A 15,492-nucleotide genomic window follows, 5' to 3' on the forward strand; every position below is an offset into this window, starting at 1 on the left:
ATCCCAGTATAGACATGTGGAAAGTTGGGCAGGATTTACTACTCCCATTCCACAAGTGAGGACTCAGAAGTTGAGAGAAGATGAAGGTCAGAGAACCTGGAAGCCACTGATCAGCACCACAGAGCTCACCTGGTGTGAAGGGTTAGTTCTCTTTCTCGCATGATGAGGTAAAGAGGGGAAAGTTATGCGTACAATGTAGACTGTTTAATGTTTAGCCTTTCAGGCATTTAGATGTGGTGGAAAAGTCCCATTTTTTTTCATTTAAAAATTACATGTAAGAATCTAAAAACAGTGATTTAAAACTAAGCTCATACAAATAGGTACATGAAGGAAGAGGTTTAATAACCTTTAGCTAAATTGATTAAAATACCCCATGTTGTGTGAAAACATAATCATCCAACTCAAGTGTATTTCTGCTTATGACTCAAATTCCAAGAGTAGTAGCCTAAGGAACTATGTATACCTGAGCTGTCTAACATGGTAACTGCTAGAAACAAGTGGCTATTTAAAGTTCAATAACATTTAAAACTCAGCTCCTTATTTGCATGAGCTACATTCAAGTGCTCAAAAGCCACAGGTGGCTAGTGGCTACCACATTAAACAGGGGAGACAGAAGACGTTTTTCAGAAAATGCTATTAGACAGCAATCCTGTCTGTGGACAGCATAGGCCAATGAAGTTAACAAGGGGCCCATGTGCATGGCAGGAGGAGTTCATCAAATTGCTCCAAACTAGTATTCCCCTGTCCAATGTTCCCAAATACTTCCGTTACACACACACACCTAAGTCCTGGCCATCACAAGTCATCATATCTTTATATTTTCCATAGCCACTGCTTATATTGGTGAAACGAGCCTTGAATTTGCTACTTGAGGGAGACTGATTTCATGAATAACTTAATGCTCACTGTCGCAACATCAGATTTTTCATTGAGGAGCACACACTTTTGAATGCATGTTACTTTATTGAAACGCACATATATACAACGATGACAGAGGAGAGCTCTGCAGAGTGGAGCACAGGGGCTGCTTGCAATGGGAGGACAGGCAGACTCTAGCTTAACAGAATGAAATTGGGGTTGGAAAATAGGCAAAGCCCGGAGAACAAGTTTCCTCTCCCATCACCACATAGAGCGGTCTTCCAGCCTGTCAATAGAAGAAGCAGAGCGTGTAAGAGAAGCTCCCCAGCTTCCTGGGAGGGCTGGCAAGAGCGAGACATTCTGTTCTGACCTGAAAGATGGTCAGAAACTGTGGAAAGGGCTCCCACTGGCATTCCGTGTGGAATATCAGAGCGGGAGACAGTGGCGCAATGTGCACAGACCCAGCTGAGTAGCTTTCACTCGTGGCCATGGGAGTCTCGGGTAAATCTCAGAGGGACTATTTAAAAGGCTCTGTGTTTATCAAAGAACCCTGCAGTATTTCTGAAGATCAAAACTACAGGAACCACACGAAACTGTAACAAGAAAGTTATTGTTGCTCAACTCTGAATATGCTTCCTTTGCTTCCCTTCAAGGCTTTTTATGTAGTTGGATGCTGTTTATTTGGACTATAAAGAACCCTTTTTAATAAAATAGCATCCACAGGCAACATCAAGGCTGTCAGGTTTTGTTTCCTTCTAACTGCATTTGATTGTGGCTGTCAATCAGGGTGCAATTAACTTTATTTCATGCCCTAACTGTGCAACTTCAGGCCACAAAACAAAGTAGGTCTGGATGGTTCTTTTTCTTATCCTAAGTAGACAGAGTATAGCTTACCCTAAGCTTTTTACCATAGCAAACATCATACGCATGTCCATGAAACATGAAAAAGCATTTATTGATTAGTATGTAAAAGCAATCCTTATGAATTTTCCATTTGTTTCCCTTGCGTTTGTTACTGAAATCTGGCTGGTACCTCCAGGGACATGAGCACTGCAACTTTATTCCAGTCCAAATGGTTGTTTCCCTCAGAGAAAACAAACCTGACATCTCTGGAATTGCACCTTCACCCTGGCTGGCCATTGCACAAGGGAACAGAGGAAGGGTTGGAGGGCAGGTCATCTGCTCTAACCTCCAAGGGGAACCCCAATGAAGAGTGACTCGCCAGTCACACTCACTGAGCAAGTGTTCTAGTGACCTCTTCTGGGGAACTTGGTTCTTGCCGTTGTTGAGCTCTGGGTTTAAGGCAGACAAGCTACCACAGAAATAGATGAGCTATATGCCATGTGATCTAACTGGGGGTAGAGGCAAGAGACAGCGGATGAAAACCAAGGGGGACCAGGCTTCCTTTTAGCAGAACTCCTTGTCCAGGGGCACCAGAGGGTCCTGGCCCCATGTTTGACCCTTAGATATTGGTGTGTATCTCTTCCCACAACAGTCCACCCTCCAAGAAAGTCCCAAGGCCACAATCCCCTAAGAATAATATATTGTTCAGCATTTATTCATTGAATGCAATAAATTACTATGTGACATCAGTTGAACTAAAATATGTTAAAAAGTAAATGAGCTCCCTGTAATTTATCTACAGTTTCATGTAAAACCAGAAAGATTGGAATAAGACTCATGAGGGACATGTTCTCGGATATCCAGACACTCCACATAGTACATAAAAAAACAAAGATTATGCCAACCAAAATTGGATGATTGGTCATTTAAATGTAGAGATGGGGTCTCATTAATGCTCTCCCAATTCTAACCCAATAGAAATTCTCCATAGAGTAATTTCTGCAGTAAAATTCACTTATATTTAAAGTTTTCCAAGGAGCACCAAATAATTTGCAGTAGGAAATATTACCCCACAGTTTAGAGATTTACAAATGACTACATGAAAAGACAGGTCCTTCCCACCTTCTTCCCCATCCCCATTTCTCTCCAAATCTTACCTGGTCTGGAAGACTCAGTTCCAAAGCTTCCTCCCCAAGCAGCCCTCTCTGGTTTCCCTCCCCCAAAGTCCCCACACTAGCCCTTCCATACCTAGTTCGAGGAACATTTTCTGTGCTTTCACTCATCAAGAGGTCTGAAATCAGTGTCTCCGGGCTGGATCGTTTCCCATATCTAACAACAACAACAAAAAATTCTTTAAAGCAAGTTTTGAATATTCATAAAAATATTTAGAAAAAAAGAAGATGGTCTTCCATTTGGGTTATCAAATCTAAAACTGATTTTCAGTTAATTATCTGCTAACAGTAATTTAGGTGCACAAAGCATACATTATTATCAAAAACATCATGCCCTGGCGGGTGGCTCAGCTGGTTGGAGCATTGTCCCATACACAAAAGGTGGCAGGTTTGATTCCTCATCAGGGCACATACCCTAGTTTTAGGTTCAATCCCCAGTTGGGGTTCATGTGGGAGGCAACTGATTGATGTTTCTCTCACATCCATGTTTTTCTCTCTCTCTCTCTCCCTCCCTCTCTCTAAAATCGATTAAAAAGTAAAAAATAAAAAAATCATAAATATGACTTTGAATTAAATATGTATATAATTTTTACATACTTAAATAACAGCAGATTATTTAAACCCAACCAAAATTCCAAATTCCTGTCTTTTTATACCACAAATAATATATGTGTAGATATATTTATAACTAGGTGATAGGAAATAAAAGTACATCAAAGTATGATTTTAATGTTTCCATAATTAGTTAATTGGCTATAGTTCGAATGATATACAGCAGTTTAAATCTTAAAGAGACTAGATGATATTTAAGAAACATCTCTAACAACAAAATTGGTGACTAAAGCTCTAGACCCACCTGTGTCTTTTAATCTTAGTTTTTTTCATTTGTAAAAACAAAATTATAACATACTTAAATCAGACTCTTTGTGAAAATGCAGTGTGTCACAATGCTTTGAAAGTGATAAAATGATACACAAATGCAAGTTGCTGCTGCTGAAATCCAAACTTTCTTAAAGATAGCAATAGAACCTGGGTTCTATATTTTCCTTATTTATTTGGGGTACCACAAGCTAAAAGCCTTCTCTCATGCTGTGATTTTTTTGTTTTGTTTTGTTTCAAGTAGTCATATAGTTTTTATTTTATTGTTTGAAGTATTACAAATAGTAGCACATGTCTCCTTTTTCCCTCCACTGACATCCCCCTGCCCTTGCCTCCCCTACCCACCACCACATGCCCTCACCCCCCTCTGCACCTCCCCACAGTGTCTTGCGTCCATTGGTTATGCTTATATGCCATGCTGTGATTTTAATCTGCCTTGTAAGAATAAAGGAACCCTACTGGTCCGTAGAAATGTTTCTGGTCTTTTTCTCCTGTTGCAGGATATGAATAGGACAATATCTGAATGCAAGGCTATGCTTTCTTGTCAGGATGGCATACGTTACTTTCTCCAGGTGAGTGAGTAAATGGATCCATGCCTCCGTCCTTTGCTCTCTCGCTCTCTCGCTCTCTCTAAAGAATCTAACAAATCTACAGTACTAAATTGCATTTTTTTAAAGAGGCTGTTTGCCCCTTTTTCAAAAAAAGCACTGGACACCAACAGCCGCTTTTTTTTCGCAAATGAGAGATTAGCCTGGCTGGATTGATTAGCTAAGAGATAAAACTGAGGAACAGAGCTGTCAGAAGGCATATTCTGACTGCCTATCAAGCACAATTAAACTAAGTTTGGGGGGGAAATCTTCCTATTATTGCTCCTTTTCTGGGACCCAAGGGAAGAAAAAAATAAGCAGACTCCCCTGTCCCCATCATTTGTGAGGTTTCCTCAAAGATTTCCTGGAGCTGTCTTATCAGACTCGAGGCTGCTGCTTATACTTGTGTATTCTGTCCATCAGTTGATTTTACTAATCTTAAAACTCTTGGGCAACCTTCACTCATTTATCTTCATCATGCTCCAGTGAATGAAAGAACTGGCCGATATTTTCTCCAATTTATCAGGTAAAGAAACTACATCTATAATAGCAGGATTTGCACAGGACAGCACTGTTCACTGTTCTTCCTTCTCTAATTTATTCTGGATTATCCTTTTTCTCTACAATGCTTTAATTTTCAAAGGTATAGATTCTGCAGAGGGGGGAAAATCCCAATCCTGACTGCACATGAGATAGCTTTTAAAATTGCTATGAAGTCCAAGATCCACCCTTACCCCCAGGTTCTGACTGAACTGGACAGGGGTGCAGCCTAACATCAGCATATTGTTTAAATTTCTCAGATGATTGCAAGGTGTCACCAGGGTGGAGAAACACTTATCTAGGACTGGGTTCCTCAACCACAGCACTATGGACATTTGGGGCTGGCTAGTTCTTAGTGGTAGGGGGCTGTTCTAGGCAGAGTAGGGTGTTCAGCAGCATCCCTGGCCCCTACCCACTAAGTGCCAGTAGCACCACCCCTCATTGTGAAAACAAGAAATGTCTCCAGACATTGCCAAATATCATAGGAGCAAAAAGCCAGCCTGAGGTGAGAACCACTGATCTAACAAGATGTGGATCTACCATGCTCTAGAAAAAAATAATGCAGCTTTTGGAAGTAGTGAACCAGGGTATACAGCTTAAAAACATGGAGTGTGTGGAAAAAGGGAGGAAAGAGAGCATTTATGACAAAGTCAAACATATATTCACAAATGACACCATAATCCTCAAAAATACCAACATGTGCATCTGAGTGGGTGTGTGTGGTGGGAAGGCAATACACATACAGAATGCAGATTATTGGTGCAGATTATAAACCTCTAATAGTTCTTAAGGAGGAATTTATATGAAGATAAGACAAAAACTCTGCTCTAGGGCCAACTCATTTCCACTGACTCTGAATCTCTTCCCCTGAAACTCAAGTCCCTTCCCCTTTTTTCTCATCAAAGATGTTGGAAGTCATATTGACTGCTGATGGCGGTGACAACATCCGAGGAAAATGAGTAGGAGGGCTCCAATTTCATCACCCCTAAAAAGATTCCATGAAATGTTCTTAGTAAAATGGAGATAAATATACTCACTCCAAAGCTCTGAGGTAAAGACTGAACAAAGTAACTCATAGGAAAACATTTTGAAATGCTAAAGCTTTATACCGTATAATGATAAAGCTTTATAGCAACTGTCTTTTCAAAACTAAGTTCTCCTGGGTGTTATAAATGACAAACTAAAGAACTAACAAGGGTTTTCTTAGAAAAGAACAATATCATTTTTATTTGTACAAGTTCTTTTCTCTGGTCTGTAAGATAGCATAAGCAAGAACTAAAAGCAATTAACTTTCTGAGAAGTCTATTAGGATATAAAACTCTGTTGCTTTTCACTAATTAACATTATCAGTCTTCAAGGACCATAAACCAATACTACTTAATTCTGGTACTCTCACGTATTTCTGATTCTATGTAAATTGGGATCTTTTAGAAAACTTCTCAGGATGAAACAGCTTTTTGATGAAACATAAAAAAGAAACTTTATTTAAGAAATAGAAATTCTCCCCTCTTTGCATCCATTCCAACTATTCCCTGACTTGTATACAGCAAAAATATGATAAAAACAAAAACAACACTTTATAAAACATAATTTAAATATATTAAATAGCATTAGTGTTTTTAAAGGGTTCATTGTTTTTTAGCTTATTAAGGTCATTTGATCTTGAGAATTAAAATAATAAAATATTGAATGATTTAGAACTAAGATGAACCAATTTTAGAAACATTTTAAATCCTAGATTATCTGTAAAATTATTTGGATTTGAATTTTTGCTTAATATTTGACATTGAGAGTGAAAATGTGGGATTTCATTTCAGCTTCCTGGGGGTTCGGCATGAGGTTTACAATTTCCTGAATTCCATGCAATCTCTGGAATCACCCCAGAGTGACTACTAGACCAATAAGCTTCTACCTAAAAAAGCACCCTGCAGACACTTTCTTTTCAGGACTCACCTGCTATGAAATGGGCAAACGTCTGCATTTTAGATCAACTTGTTTTCTGCTAAATCTCTATTTATTTGGACCAGAATTTTCAAGTAAGGGTCTGAAACACACACAGTACAGAAGAGAATAGCTCTATTTGTCTTTTCCTAAACACTGTCATTCCATTTGCTCTGGGCAGATTGGAAAACCTGGCAATGTCTTTATCAACCAGCTCTTTCCTCCTTGGGTTTTGTTATTTTTCCTGGACCACCCTGCCCTCTGGCTTCCCTGCAGCCATTGGGGGAGGGGGGCACTGCCCACCCTTTCACCTGGTACTTACCCTTCCTGGTTCCAAAACAGTACCCCCACTGCTCTAAGAACAAAAAAGGCAAGGGGATGATGGGTAGGAGGGGATGCCAGCCACACAGTGCGGAGAACCTGATTCTGGGGATGGGGACTTTGTGACTAACTGCAGAGGGAAAGTACTCTGCCTTGTACAAACATTCCCTGAGAGCTGACCGTCCTGATTCGGTCCTGCCCTGGGATACAGCGAAGGAGAACAAATGGACCCTGTCCTCTCTGAGACCCCAGGACCCTGGGTAAGCAGGACAAGAGGCTCCTGGAGGAGGTCCCTCGCGGCCCACCCACCTCTGCCTGGTGATGAGGTTGATGTAGTGTCGCAGCGCAGAGTAGTATCTGGCCAGCTCCTCCGCAGACGCGTTCTCCCCGGGCTTCTCGGGCTTGGAGGGGTACGCCTCGGTCAGCGCGCCCAGGCACACGAGCACGGACAGGGCGAGCGCCAGGCGGGACAGTCCCAGTCGCTTGCTCCCCAGCATCTGAGGGCACCAAAGGTGCAGGGAAAGGGGTCGGGGGTTTAAAGAACACATGCCACACACAACCCCCCTCGCTTCCCGGAGCCTGTTCCCCTGCTAACACCCAGGACCCCCGGAACGAGCTAGACCCGGCGATACAGAGGTGAGCGAGTGTGGCCAGCACCGCCCGGCTTAGGGTACAATCTGCGCGCCCCCTCCACTCCACTTGGAAACTCCGTGCGACTTCGGTCCAAGTCACAGGCGGAGAGTCCTGTAGTTGGAGGCACCAGTTTAGACCCTGTAACAGTTAAAAGTTCCCCCTGCTGCGTAAAGGGACATCACTCTCCTATCCTCCTTCCCCAAACCCTGTCCGGGAGGAAAGTTTCTTCCTGAGACTTCTGGTCTGCGTCTGCAGGCGCCCAGAGACGGCTGAGACCACTCGGGGTGGCCATTTGGGGGAGAGAGGAGAGAACTGCGCCTGGGCCAGTGGGTCTCAGGTCGAATCCCAGGCTGGACGTGCTGCGTCCAGGATACAGGATTCTTCACTCAGGGGCGCTGCCTGGGAAACCTCCCTGCAGGCTGAGACCCCAGGAAACCGCCACCTGCGGTTTAAGGGGGCGGGGGGGGGCGAGTTCTCCCTCCACTTCCTCCAAAAGGCAACCCAGAGGACCACCCAGCCGGGAGGGGAGGGTCTGGGAGAAGGGCGGCTGTAGGATCAGAGGGGACCAGGAGGGCAGGTGGAATCTAGTGGCCGGGGCGGCTGGGGCGTGTAGGGGCGGGAAAGCACCCCACAAGTCCAGCAGGGGCTGGGGAGTGGGGCGCGGCCCTCCCAGCGCCCCAGGCTCCGCAGAGGGTGGGACAGGGTCCCGCACCGAACCCCTGGGCTCCCGTCCAGGCCCGAGGGCACTCACGGTGACGGCGGTGGCTGGCGGGCGGGCGTGGCGGGGCAGCGAGTACTCTGCTGTCCTGTCCGGAGCACCTCTCCCTGGTGTGAGAGCCGGTGATGGGGTGTCGTGAGCGGGTTGTAGCAGGGCTTTTATGGAGCTCCCGCAGCGACAGGAGGGGCCTCGGGCAATCACGCTCCAGTGACTCCCACCCTCCACTTCCCGCCTGGAGGCGGCGGCGGGGGAGGGGTTGGGACCGCTGCAGCTAGAGTGTCTGCGGGGAGCCACCCACATCACACCCCAACTCTCCAGGCCAGGCCCTGCCCGGCGGTAGGGGGCCGGCACCACGTGAGGGAGCGAGGCGGGCACTCCCCAGTGCTGGACAGCGCCAAAGCCTAGTCCCTGCCCTCCAGCGGCGCCCAAACCCCTCTTCGCTTCACGCCGGCTAGTCCTGCCAGAGACAGGAGCAGCCCAGCTCATCTTTGTCGCCTGTCACCAGGATCACCAACTCACTTGGCTCCAGGGTAGGGGGTTCCTGCACTCTCTACTCAGTGGAGCATCTCCAGGACCCAAGCGCACCCACACAACTCCGGTGTGGGGTCAGGCAGACAACTTGGTGCGCACATTTCCCTGCGCTTAAAGCAGGTGGGAGCGCCAGCCCCAAGCCCCCAGACCGAGGGTCCCAAAGGCACCCTCTCCTCTCAGGCTTCGGCCCCTCTCCCCGGCTTGTTTCACAGGGACATAAGCCCTTCCCAAGAACTCACCCAAGGGCGGGACCTGAGTTAGGCAGCACATGGTAAACTCACCTCCTCAGTTTGCTGGGCAAGAGCCAGGTTTCGAGGGGTGAGGGACCCCTTAAAACTCAATCAAAAGAAACATTTTGTTCCCAAGCGACATGTAGTTAGAGGGACAGCAATTTCGCCTTGGCCAGGTGGCTCCCTTGATTGGAGTGTCCTTCGGTGCAGCAAAAGGTTGCAGGTTCCACCCCCCACCCTGGGGCAGCTGGAGGCAACTGATCAATGTTTCTCTTTCTTTCTCTCTCTCTCCCCCCTCTCTTCTTTCCTCTCTCTAAACATATCCTCTGGTAAGGATTAAAAAGAAAGAAAAAAAAGTAACAGCAATTTATCTCTAATCAGCTAGCCCTTAATCTCAAATATGTTCAATTAACGTTGATGAAGAATGTGTGTTCTGATGGAAATAAAACAGGTAAAAAATATCACTTATTTATGCATCATGTAAACCTGTTGAATGAATATGAAAGATACAGAAACCACTTTTACAGGTTCCGTACTTTACGTAGTGGACTACCTCTTTAAATTCCCTGAATGCTCCTGGAAGTCTGAATCTTTCTTTATAAAATGGCACATTAGGGTATTAAAGCATTAAGTTACGTGTTATTTTAACCTTAAAATGACAAGTGAGTCTGTTAAACAGACTGTTTTTGTGCCTTTTTGACTGAACTGACTTAAATATCAATGACTGCGTAGCAAGCAATCCTGTTGTGTTAGAAATTTTGAAGACTAACATCCCTTTCACTCAGCTGACTGCATCTTTTCCATACTACATAAACACGTGCCGGAAACACAAACACCAGGGCTCTGGGCGTTGCTCAGGATGCTGGAAGAGTTTTTGTTAGAGCAGAACACCTTTTAACGTAAGAGCCCCTTTCTTGATAAGGGGAAGAGCAAAGTCCACTTTCAATAAAATAATCTTATTTCATCATCAGTTGAAACCCAGACTTGGAAGTATAACCCACCCCTCTATTCTTTCAATATTGTTTCTGTTTAAAGTGTTTTTGTAAAAGATGAATTGTTAACTAATATGTAACCCGTAGGTAAACAGCATTATTTGTGAAAGAGTTCCAAAAACTAACTTCAAAGGAAGCTGATTCCAGCAACCAACATTCTGGGTCCAGGAGATTTGCTGACTTTCAACGATTAAAACCACACCTTCACTTGATCAGCTTTGAGATGATCACCAGCACAGACTGCGCTAACTTACACATAGAGAACTTTCAACCCCTCCCCCTGATTTCTTTGTTCTGCTTTCCCTCTCCCTCCTAATAAAAACCCTGCCTGCCCTGAGATATTATGGTCTTTAGGACAGGAGTCCACCACCTCCTCAAGCTGCTGACACTTGAATAAACCCTCTTTCCTTACATTAGCACCTCTCTCTTTCGGGTATTGGCTTTCAAAAGGGCAGGGGGTCAAACCTAAGTTCAGTATTAGAAGGAGTCATTGAATTACTTCTAATGAGAAATTACTTTTCCAAGGGGATGTACTACTCCTGAGTGGGAAAGAATGTGTAAATTTGATTAATTTAGCTTAAGATAATATCACTGGTACCCAAAAATGAAGAGCTTATTCTCAGAGTTCTGCAATTGGAGCATAAAAAATGGAGCCATGTGTCCTACATGTATCCTTCCATACTTATCCCCTTTCTCTAGTACCAACTGCATCCCCTGGCCTTGGGCTCTGAAAAGTCTGTCTCTTCTTTCAGGACTTTGCTCCCTTAATTGTCTCTTCTTTTTCCTATAATTCTCTATGCATATAAAAATATATACTTAACGCTTATAAATTTGCTGGAGTTTGCTTCACAAAAGAAACAAAACAAAACCAAATCTCCACCCCCAACAAACAGAGCCTCAGTCACTGTCTCCAGGATCTCCTTCTAGCTGCTGAGCCACTTCTCTCCTTTGTTTCAAAACTGTTTATTTATTTATATGTATATTTATTTTTAAGAGCTTTATGGGGATACAATTGAGATATATTAATCTACTACTGTTTAAGCTGTTCCATTGGATATATTTCTCATCAATATACTCCAATGAGGTCATCACCACAATCAAGGTAATGAATCCGTACATACATCACCACCAAGTTTCCTCCTGCCCCTTTGTAATTCCTTCTTTCTGCCTCCCTCCCCCATTGATCTGCTTTCTGTCATTAGAGATTTGTCTGCATTTTCTAGAACTGTATATAAACACAATTTCATGATATGTACTCATTTGTCTGCCTTCAGCATCATTTTTTTCAGATCTACTCATGTTATTACCCATATCAATAGCTCATTTCTTTTTATTGCTGGGTAGTATTCCATGATATAGATATATATTAAATGTGGTTTTTAAAAATCTATTCAACTACCCATGGACTTTGGGTTGTTTCCAGTTTGGACTATAACAAATAAAGCTCCTATGAACATTGGTTTACAAGTCTGTATAGACATATGCTTTTATTTCTCTTGGAAAAAATACTTAAGGGCAGAATGGCTGGGTCATATGGTAAGTGATGCTCTCCCACACTTTACTGATGATCTGTTCATTTTTTATTGTTTTGCTTTTTTTCTGTGTGTGTCTTATTGGATAATTTCTATTGCTATGTCTTTGAGTTGACTATTTCTTCTTCAATGTCTAAGCAATACAAAGTCCATGTAGCTTTTATCTCTAGAATTTCAATTTTGTTTTTTTTTTAATCTTCCATGTCTCAACATGCCTGATCTTTAGCTTCTTAAAAATACATTGATAATAACTTGTCTACTGCTTCCATCATCTATATCATTTCTGTGATACTTTGGATTGATTTTTCACTTCATTTTGGCTTATACTTTCCTTCTTTGTCTGCCTGGTAATTTTCAATAGGGTGCAAGGCATTGTAAATTTTACCTTATTGTCTGTTGGATGTTTTTGTACTTATTAACTATTTGTGAGTGGTTATTTTGGGGCACAGTTAAAAACTTGAAAATAGTTTGATGCCATCAAGCCTTCCATTTAAGTTTTTTAGGAGGGACCAGAGCTGGCTTACTCTAGGTTTAGTTTTCCCCACTTCTGAGGAATATGATATCGTGTATCATATATAGTCCAAAATATTTTCAAAATCCTTAAATTAAACTACAAGACTAACATATTTTGGATCTTACTTACCCTTAGGGCCTACTTAACCTAATTTTCTCCTTTACTCCCTATATTCCTATCCATTGGCATGCTTTCTGCTCTTTAAATATGACAATTACCTTTCCCCACTTGGGCCTTCATTATGCTTTCCTCTCCCTGAGATATTCTCTATCCTAACTCTTTACCTGGCCAATACCTGTCCTTCTAGTTTCATCTCGAAATGTCACTTCTTCATGGAGGATTTTTCTGGTCCTCCGGGGTGGATTAGGTTCCCTATTATAAATTTTCACAAAACCCTGAACTTCTCCTTAATTGCACTTAGCTACAGTTGAATTTTGCATGTATTAGCTAGTTATTTCATTCTATTAATTTAATATCTGTAATTTTTTCTAACCGTTTTATCCATAAGAGAAGAAATTATGTATTTTTTACTTACATCAGCATAAAACCTGGTGAACATGAACTTACCTGAGGAAGTGATTTATATACCCCATGTAAGAAGTCTGGATTTAAACAAATCAGGGTTGTACAGCCCCTCAAAAATGCCATCAAGGAACTGGGCTCTTTCTCTCCCTGCACCATCATCCTGAGGATGCCTGACACACCTCAAGCATCAAGTTCAAATTTCAGTTATAAAGAAAGGGGAAGAAAAAGAGGCAGAACCAGCTAACTTGAGCTTATGTCTTATTCACCAGACCCCACATGGTCTCTCCTAGCTGCAAGGAAGTCTGGGAAGATTGAGTTTTAGCTTTCTTGCTTCTGTGGTACAAGAAGGGTATGCAAATGGATCTCAAGTGAACTAGTTTACAGTGTGTACCTATTAGGTTTGTGCTTTCTAGCATCTGGTCCTACTCATTCCAGGTCGGGTCTTCATCATTCATCACTGGGAGACCACAGCTACCACTTCCCCTTCTGCTACTGAGATAGGACAATAAAGGGCAAAATTAAAAAAAAAAAATTTATGGTTTGCTTAGAATTTTTTCTAAGTGATAGAAAGAGCACAATGATCAGTTGTCAGAAAATCCTGAATTTTAATCTTGTATTATTTATCCTAAAATGTCTCATCTCAGGCAAACCACTTTAGCTCTCTGAGTCCTAGTGTCCCATTTACAAAACGGAGGCATTGGGCTTCAATATTCTGTTCTTCCCTCTTGCCTATGACCTCAAATCTTTATTATAAAGCCATTCTCACCCATGCTACCATGTGAACTCAGAGAGGCTGGGCCTAGACAGGAGGCCTCACCATGCTGCCCATCATCTTCATCTCCATCTCTCTCCGAGTTATCTCATAGGACCTCCCAGCATTTGAACAGGGAGAACTGAGGGGTGTAGTAGGAAATCAGGACCTGTGTAGTGAACTACATTTCTCACAGCCCCTATATGACTTTTGCCTTAAAGGTATGAACTAGTCTAATCTTTGTTATTAGAACCACAATTCCCCCTTCAGATAGTTGTGGCTTCGCTGGGATCACAAGCCATTGACATGATGTCACCTTCCATATTTTCATTGCTTTTTGGCCCAAGATGGCCCGAGAAGCTACTTTAGAGCCCCACTCTTGATATAACAAGCCTTTTCCAGGCCCATGCCTGTACGATGTTCAAGCTCTCTCTTCTAGTGATCCACATGAGAAGAGGGATGCACAAGGCATATTACTGAGGGGTTGACCAGAGAATGTGTCTTTAACAGTGAGCACTGAAAGGTCAGAATACGACCTCTGATAACAGCTCAACTGCTGAGAACACAGAGGGGAAATAAGAAAGAATAAAAAACATAGATTATAACATCAACAAAAAAGAGACACCAGACCAGGAAGGAGCCTGATCAGTACTGTGGGGATGACGTTACCAGAATCTAAGATTATGGAGAAGAGATCTTTAGAATATGTGTAGCTGAGTCAAAGCCAGCAAATGGTCATGCTGCTCAGATAAGCTTATTTCTGGAACCACATTACTTGAATCATTTACCTGCCAGAAATCTGGTTGTATAAGTGATCATTCCTGGTATCATTCTCATCCTTGTGCATTATTGCCATCCTGACTACAGGAAGGACATTGTGATTGGTGCTTTCACCAGCGTAGGAATATTTAGGGAAAACTCAGTGCTGCCCAGATGGACTCTAGTGTCAGTGACCAAGTGAAAACAGTGATGTCCAAAGCAAGATCGGAGGGAGGCACTGAAAATAAACATTAATTTTAAAGTAGTAATCTTTATGAAATATGCATGATTTCGCCAGCTGGTAGTGTAATGCCTGTGGCAGATATTTCTCTGCCTGTTTGCAAACCCATCAGACACACGATGAAGTGGGCAGTACAAAAAAGAATAACACCGATACATCTGTTAAGGGGTTAATATCCAAAATTTATAAAGAACTTATAAAACTCAACACCAAAAAAGAAACAATCCAATTAAAAGATGGGCAAGGGGCCTGAATAAACACTTCTCCAAAGAGGACATACAGATGGCCAATGGACATATGAAAAGATGCTCAATGTCACTAATCATCAGATAAATGAAAATTAAAACCTCAATGAGATATCACTTCATACCTGTCAGAATGGCTATCATCAATATATCAACAAACAAGTGTTGGTGAGGATGTGGAAAAAAGGGAACACTCATGCACTGTTGGTGGGAATGCAGATTAGTGCAGCCACTGTGGAAAGCAGTATGGAGTTACCTCAAAAAATTAAAAATGGAACTGCCATATGATACAGCAATTCCATTTCTGGAAATTTATCTGAAGAAATCCAAAAATCAATTTGAAAGGATATATGCACCCCTATGTTCACTGCGGCATTATTTACAATAGCCAAGATTTGGAAGCAGCCCCAGCGTCCATCAGTAGATAAAAAAGCTGTGGTACATTTACACAATGGAATACTACTCGACTGTAAAAAAGAAGAAAATCTTACCCTTTGTGAGAGCATGGATGGACCTGGAGAGTATTATGCTAAGTAAAATAATTCAGTCTGAGAAAGACAAGTACCATATGATTTCATCATATGTGGAATCTAATAAACAAAGTGAACTAACAAGCTAAATAGAGACAGACTCATAGATAGAGAACAGGCTGACAGCTGTAGGGGGAGGAGAGCTGAGGG

General features: G+C 42.5%; 1 protein-coding gene across 1 annotated transcript; it reads right to left on the bottom strand.

Annotated features, from left to right (window-relative positions):
- Positions 1-970: 970 nt before the first annotated feature.
- Positions 971-8,560, bottom strand: NPY (neuropeptide Y). The gene is made up of 4 exons (XM_006088796.3): positions 8,526-8,560; positions 7,451-7,638; positions 2,950-3,030; positions 971-1,144 (listed from the first exon to the last, which is right to left on the bottom strand). Exons 2-4 carry the CDS (start codon positions 7,636-7,638, stop codon positions 1,120-1,122), a joined length of 294 nt encoding a protein of 97 aa, XP_006088858.2. The 5' UTR covers positions 8,526-8,560; the 3' UTR covers positions 971-1,119.
- Between the last annotated feature and the right edge of the window lie 6,932 nt (positions 8,561-15,492).

The sequence above is a fragment of the Myotis lucifugus genome, unplaced genomic scaffold (genome assembly GCF_000147115.1).
Source record: "Myotis lucifugus unplaced genomic scaffold, Myoluc2.0 scaffold_52, whole genome shotgun sequence".
Classification (NCBI taxonomy): Eukaryota; Metazoa; Chordata; class Mammalia; order Chiroptera; family Vespertilionidae; genus Myotis; species Myotis lucifugus.

Excerpts from the sequence above, each read along its gene's own strand:
- NPY (XM_006088796.3), bottom strand. The coding sequence starts at position 7,638 with ATGCTGGGGAGCAAGCGACTGGGACTGTCCCGCCTGGCGCTCGCCCTG. Across the intron at positions 3,031-7,450 it reads AACCTCATCACCAGGCAGAG|ATATGGGAAACGATCCAGCC; the intron begins GTGGGTGGGCCG and ends TGTTGTTGTTAG. Across the intron at positions 1,145-2,949 it reads GAAAATGTTCCTCGAACTAG|GCTGGAAGACCGCTCTATGT; the intron begins GTATGGAAGGGC and ends TTCTATTGACAG.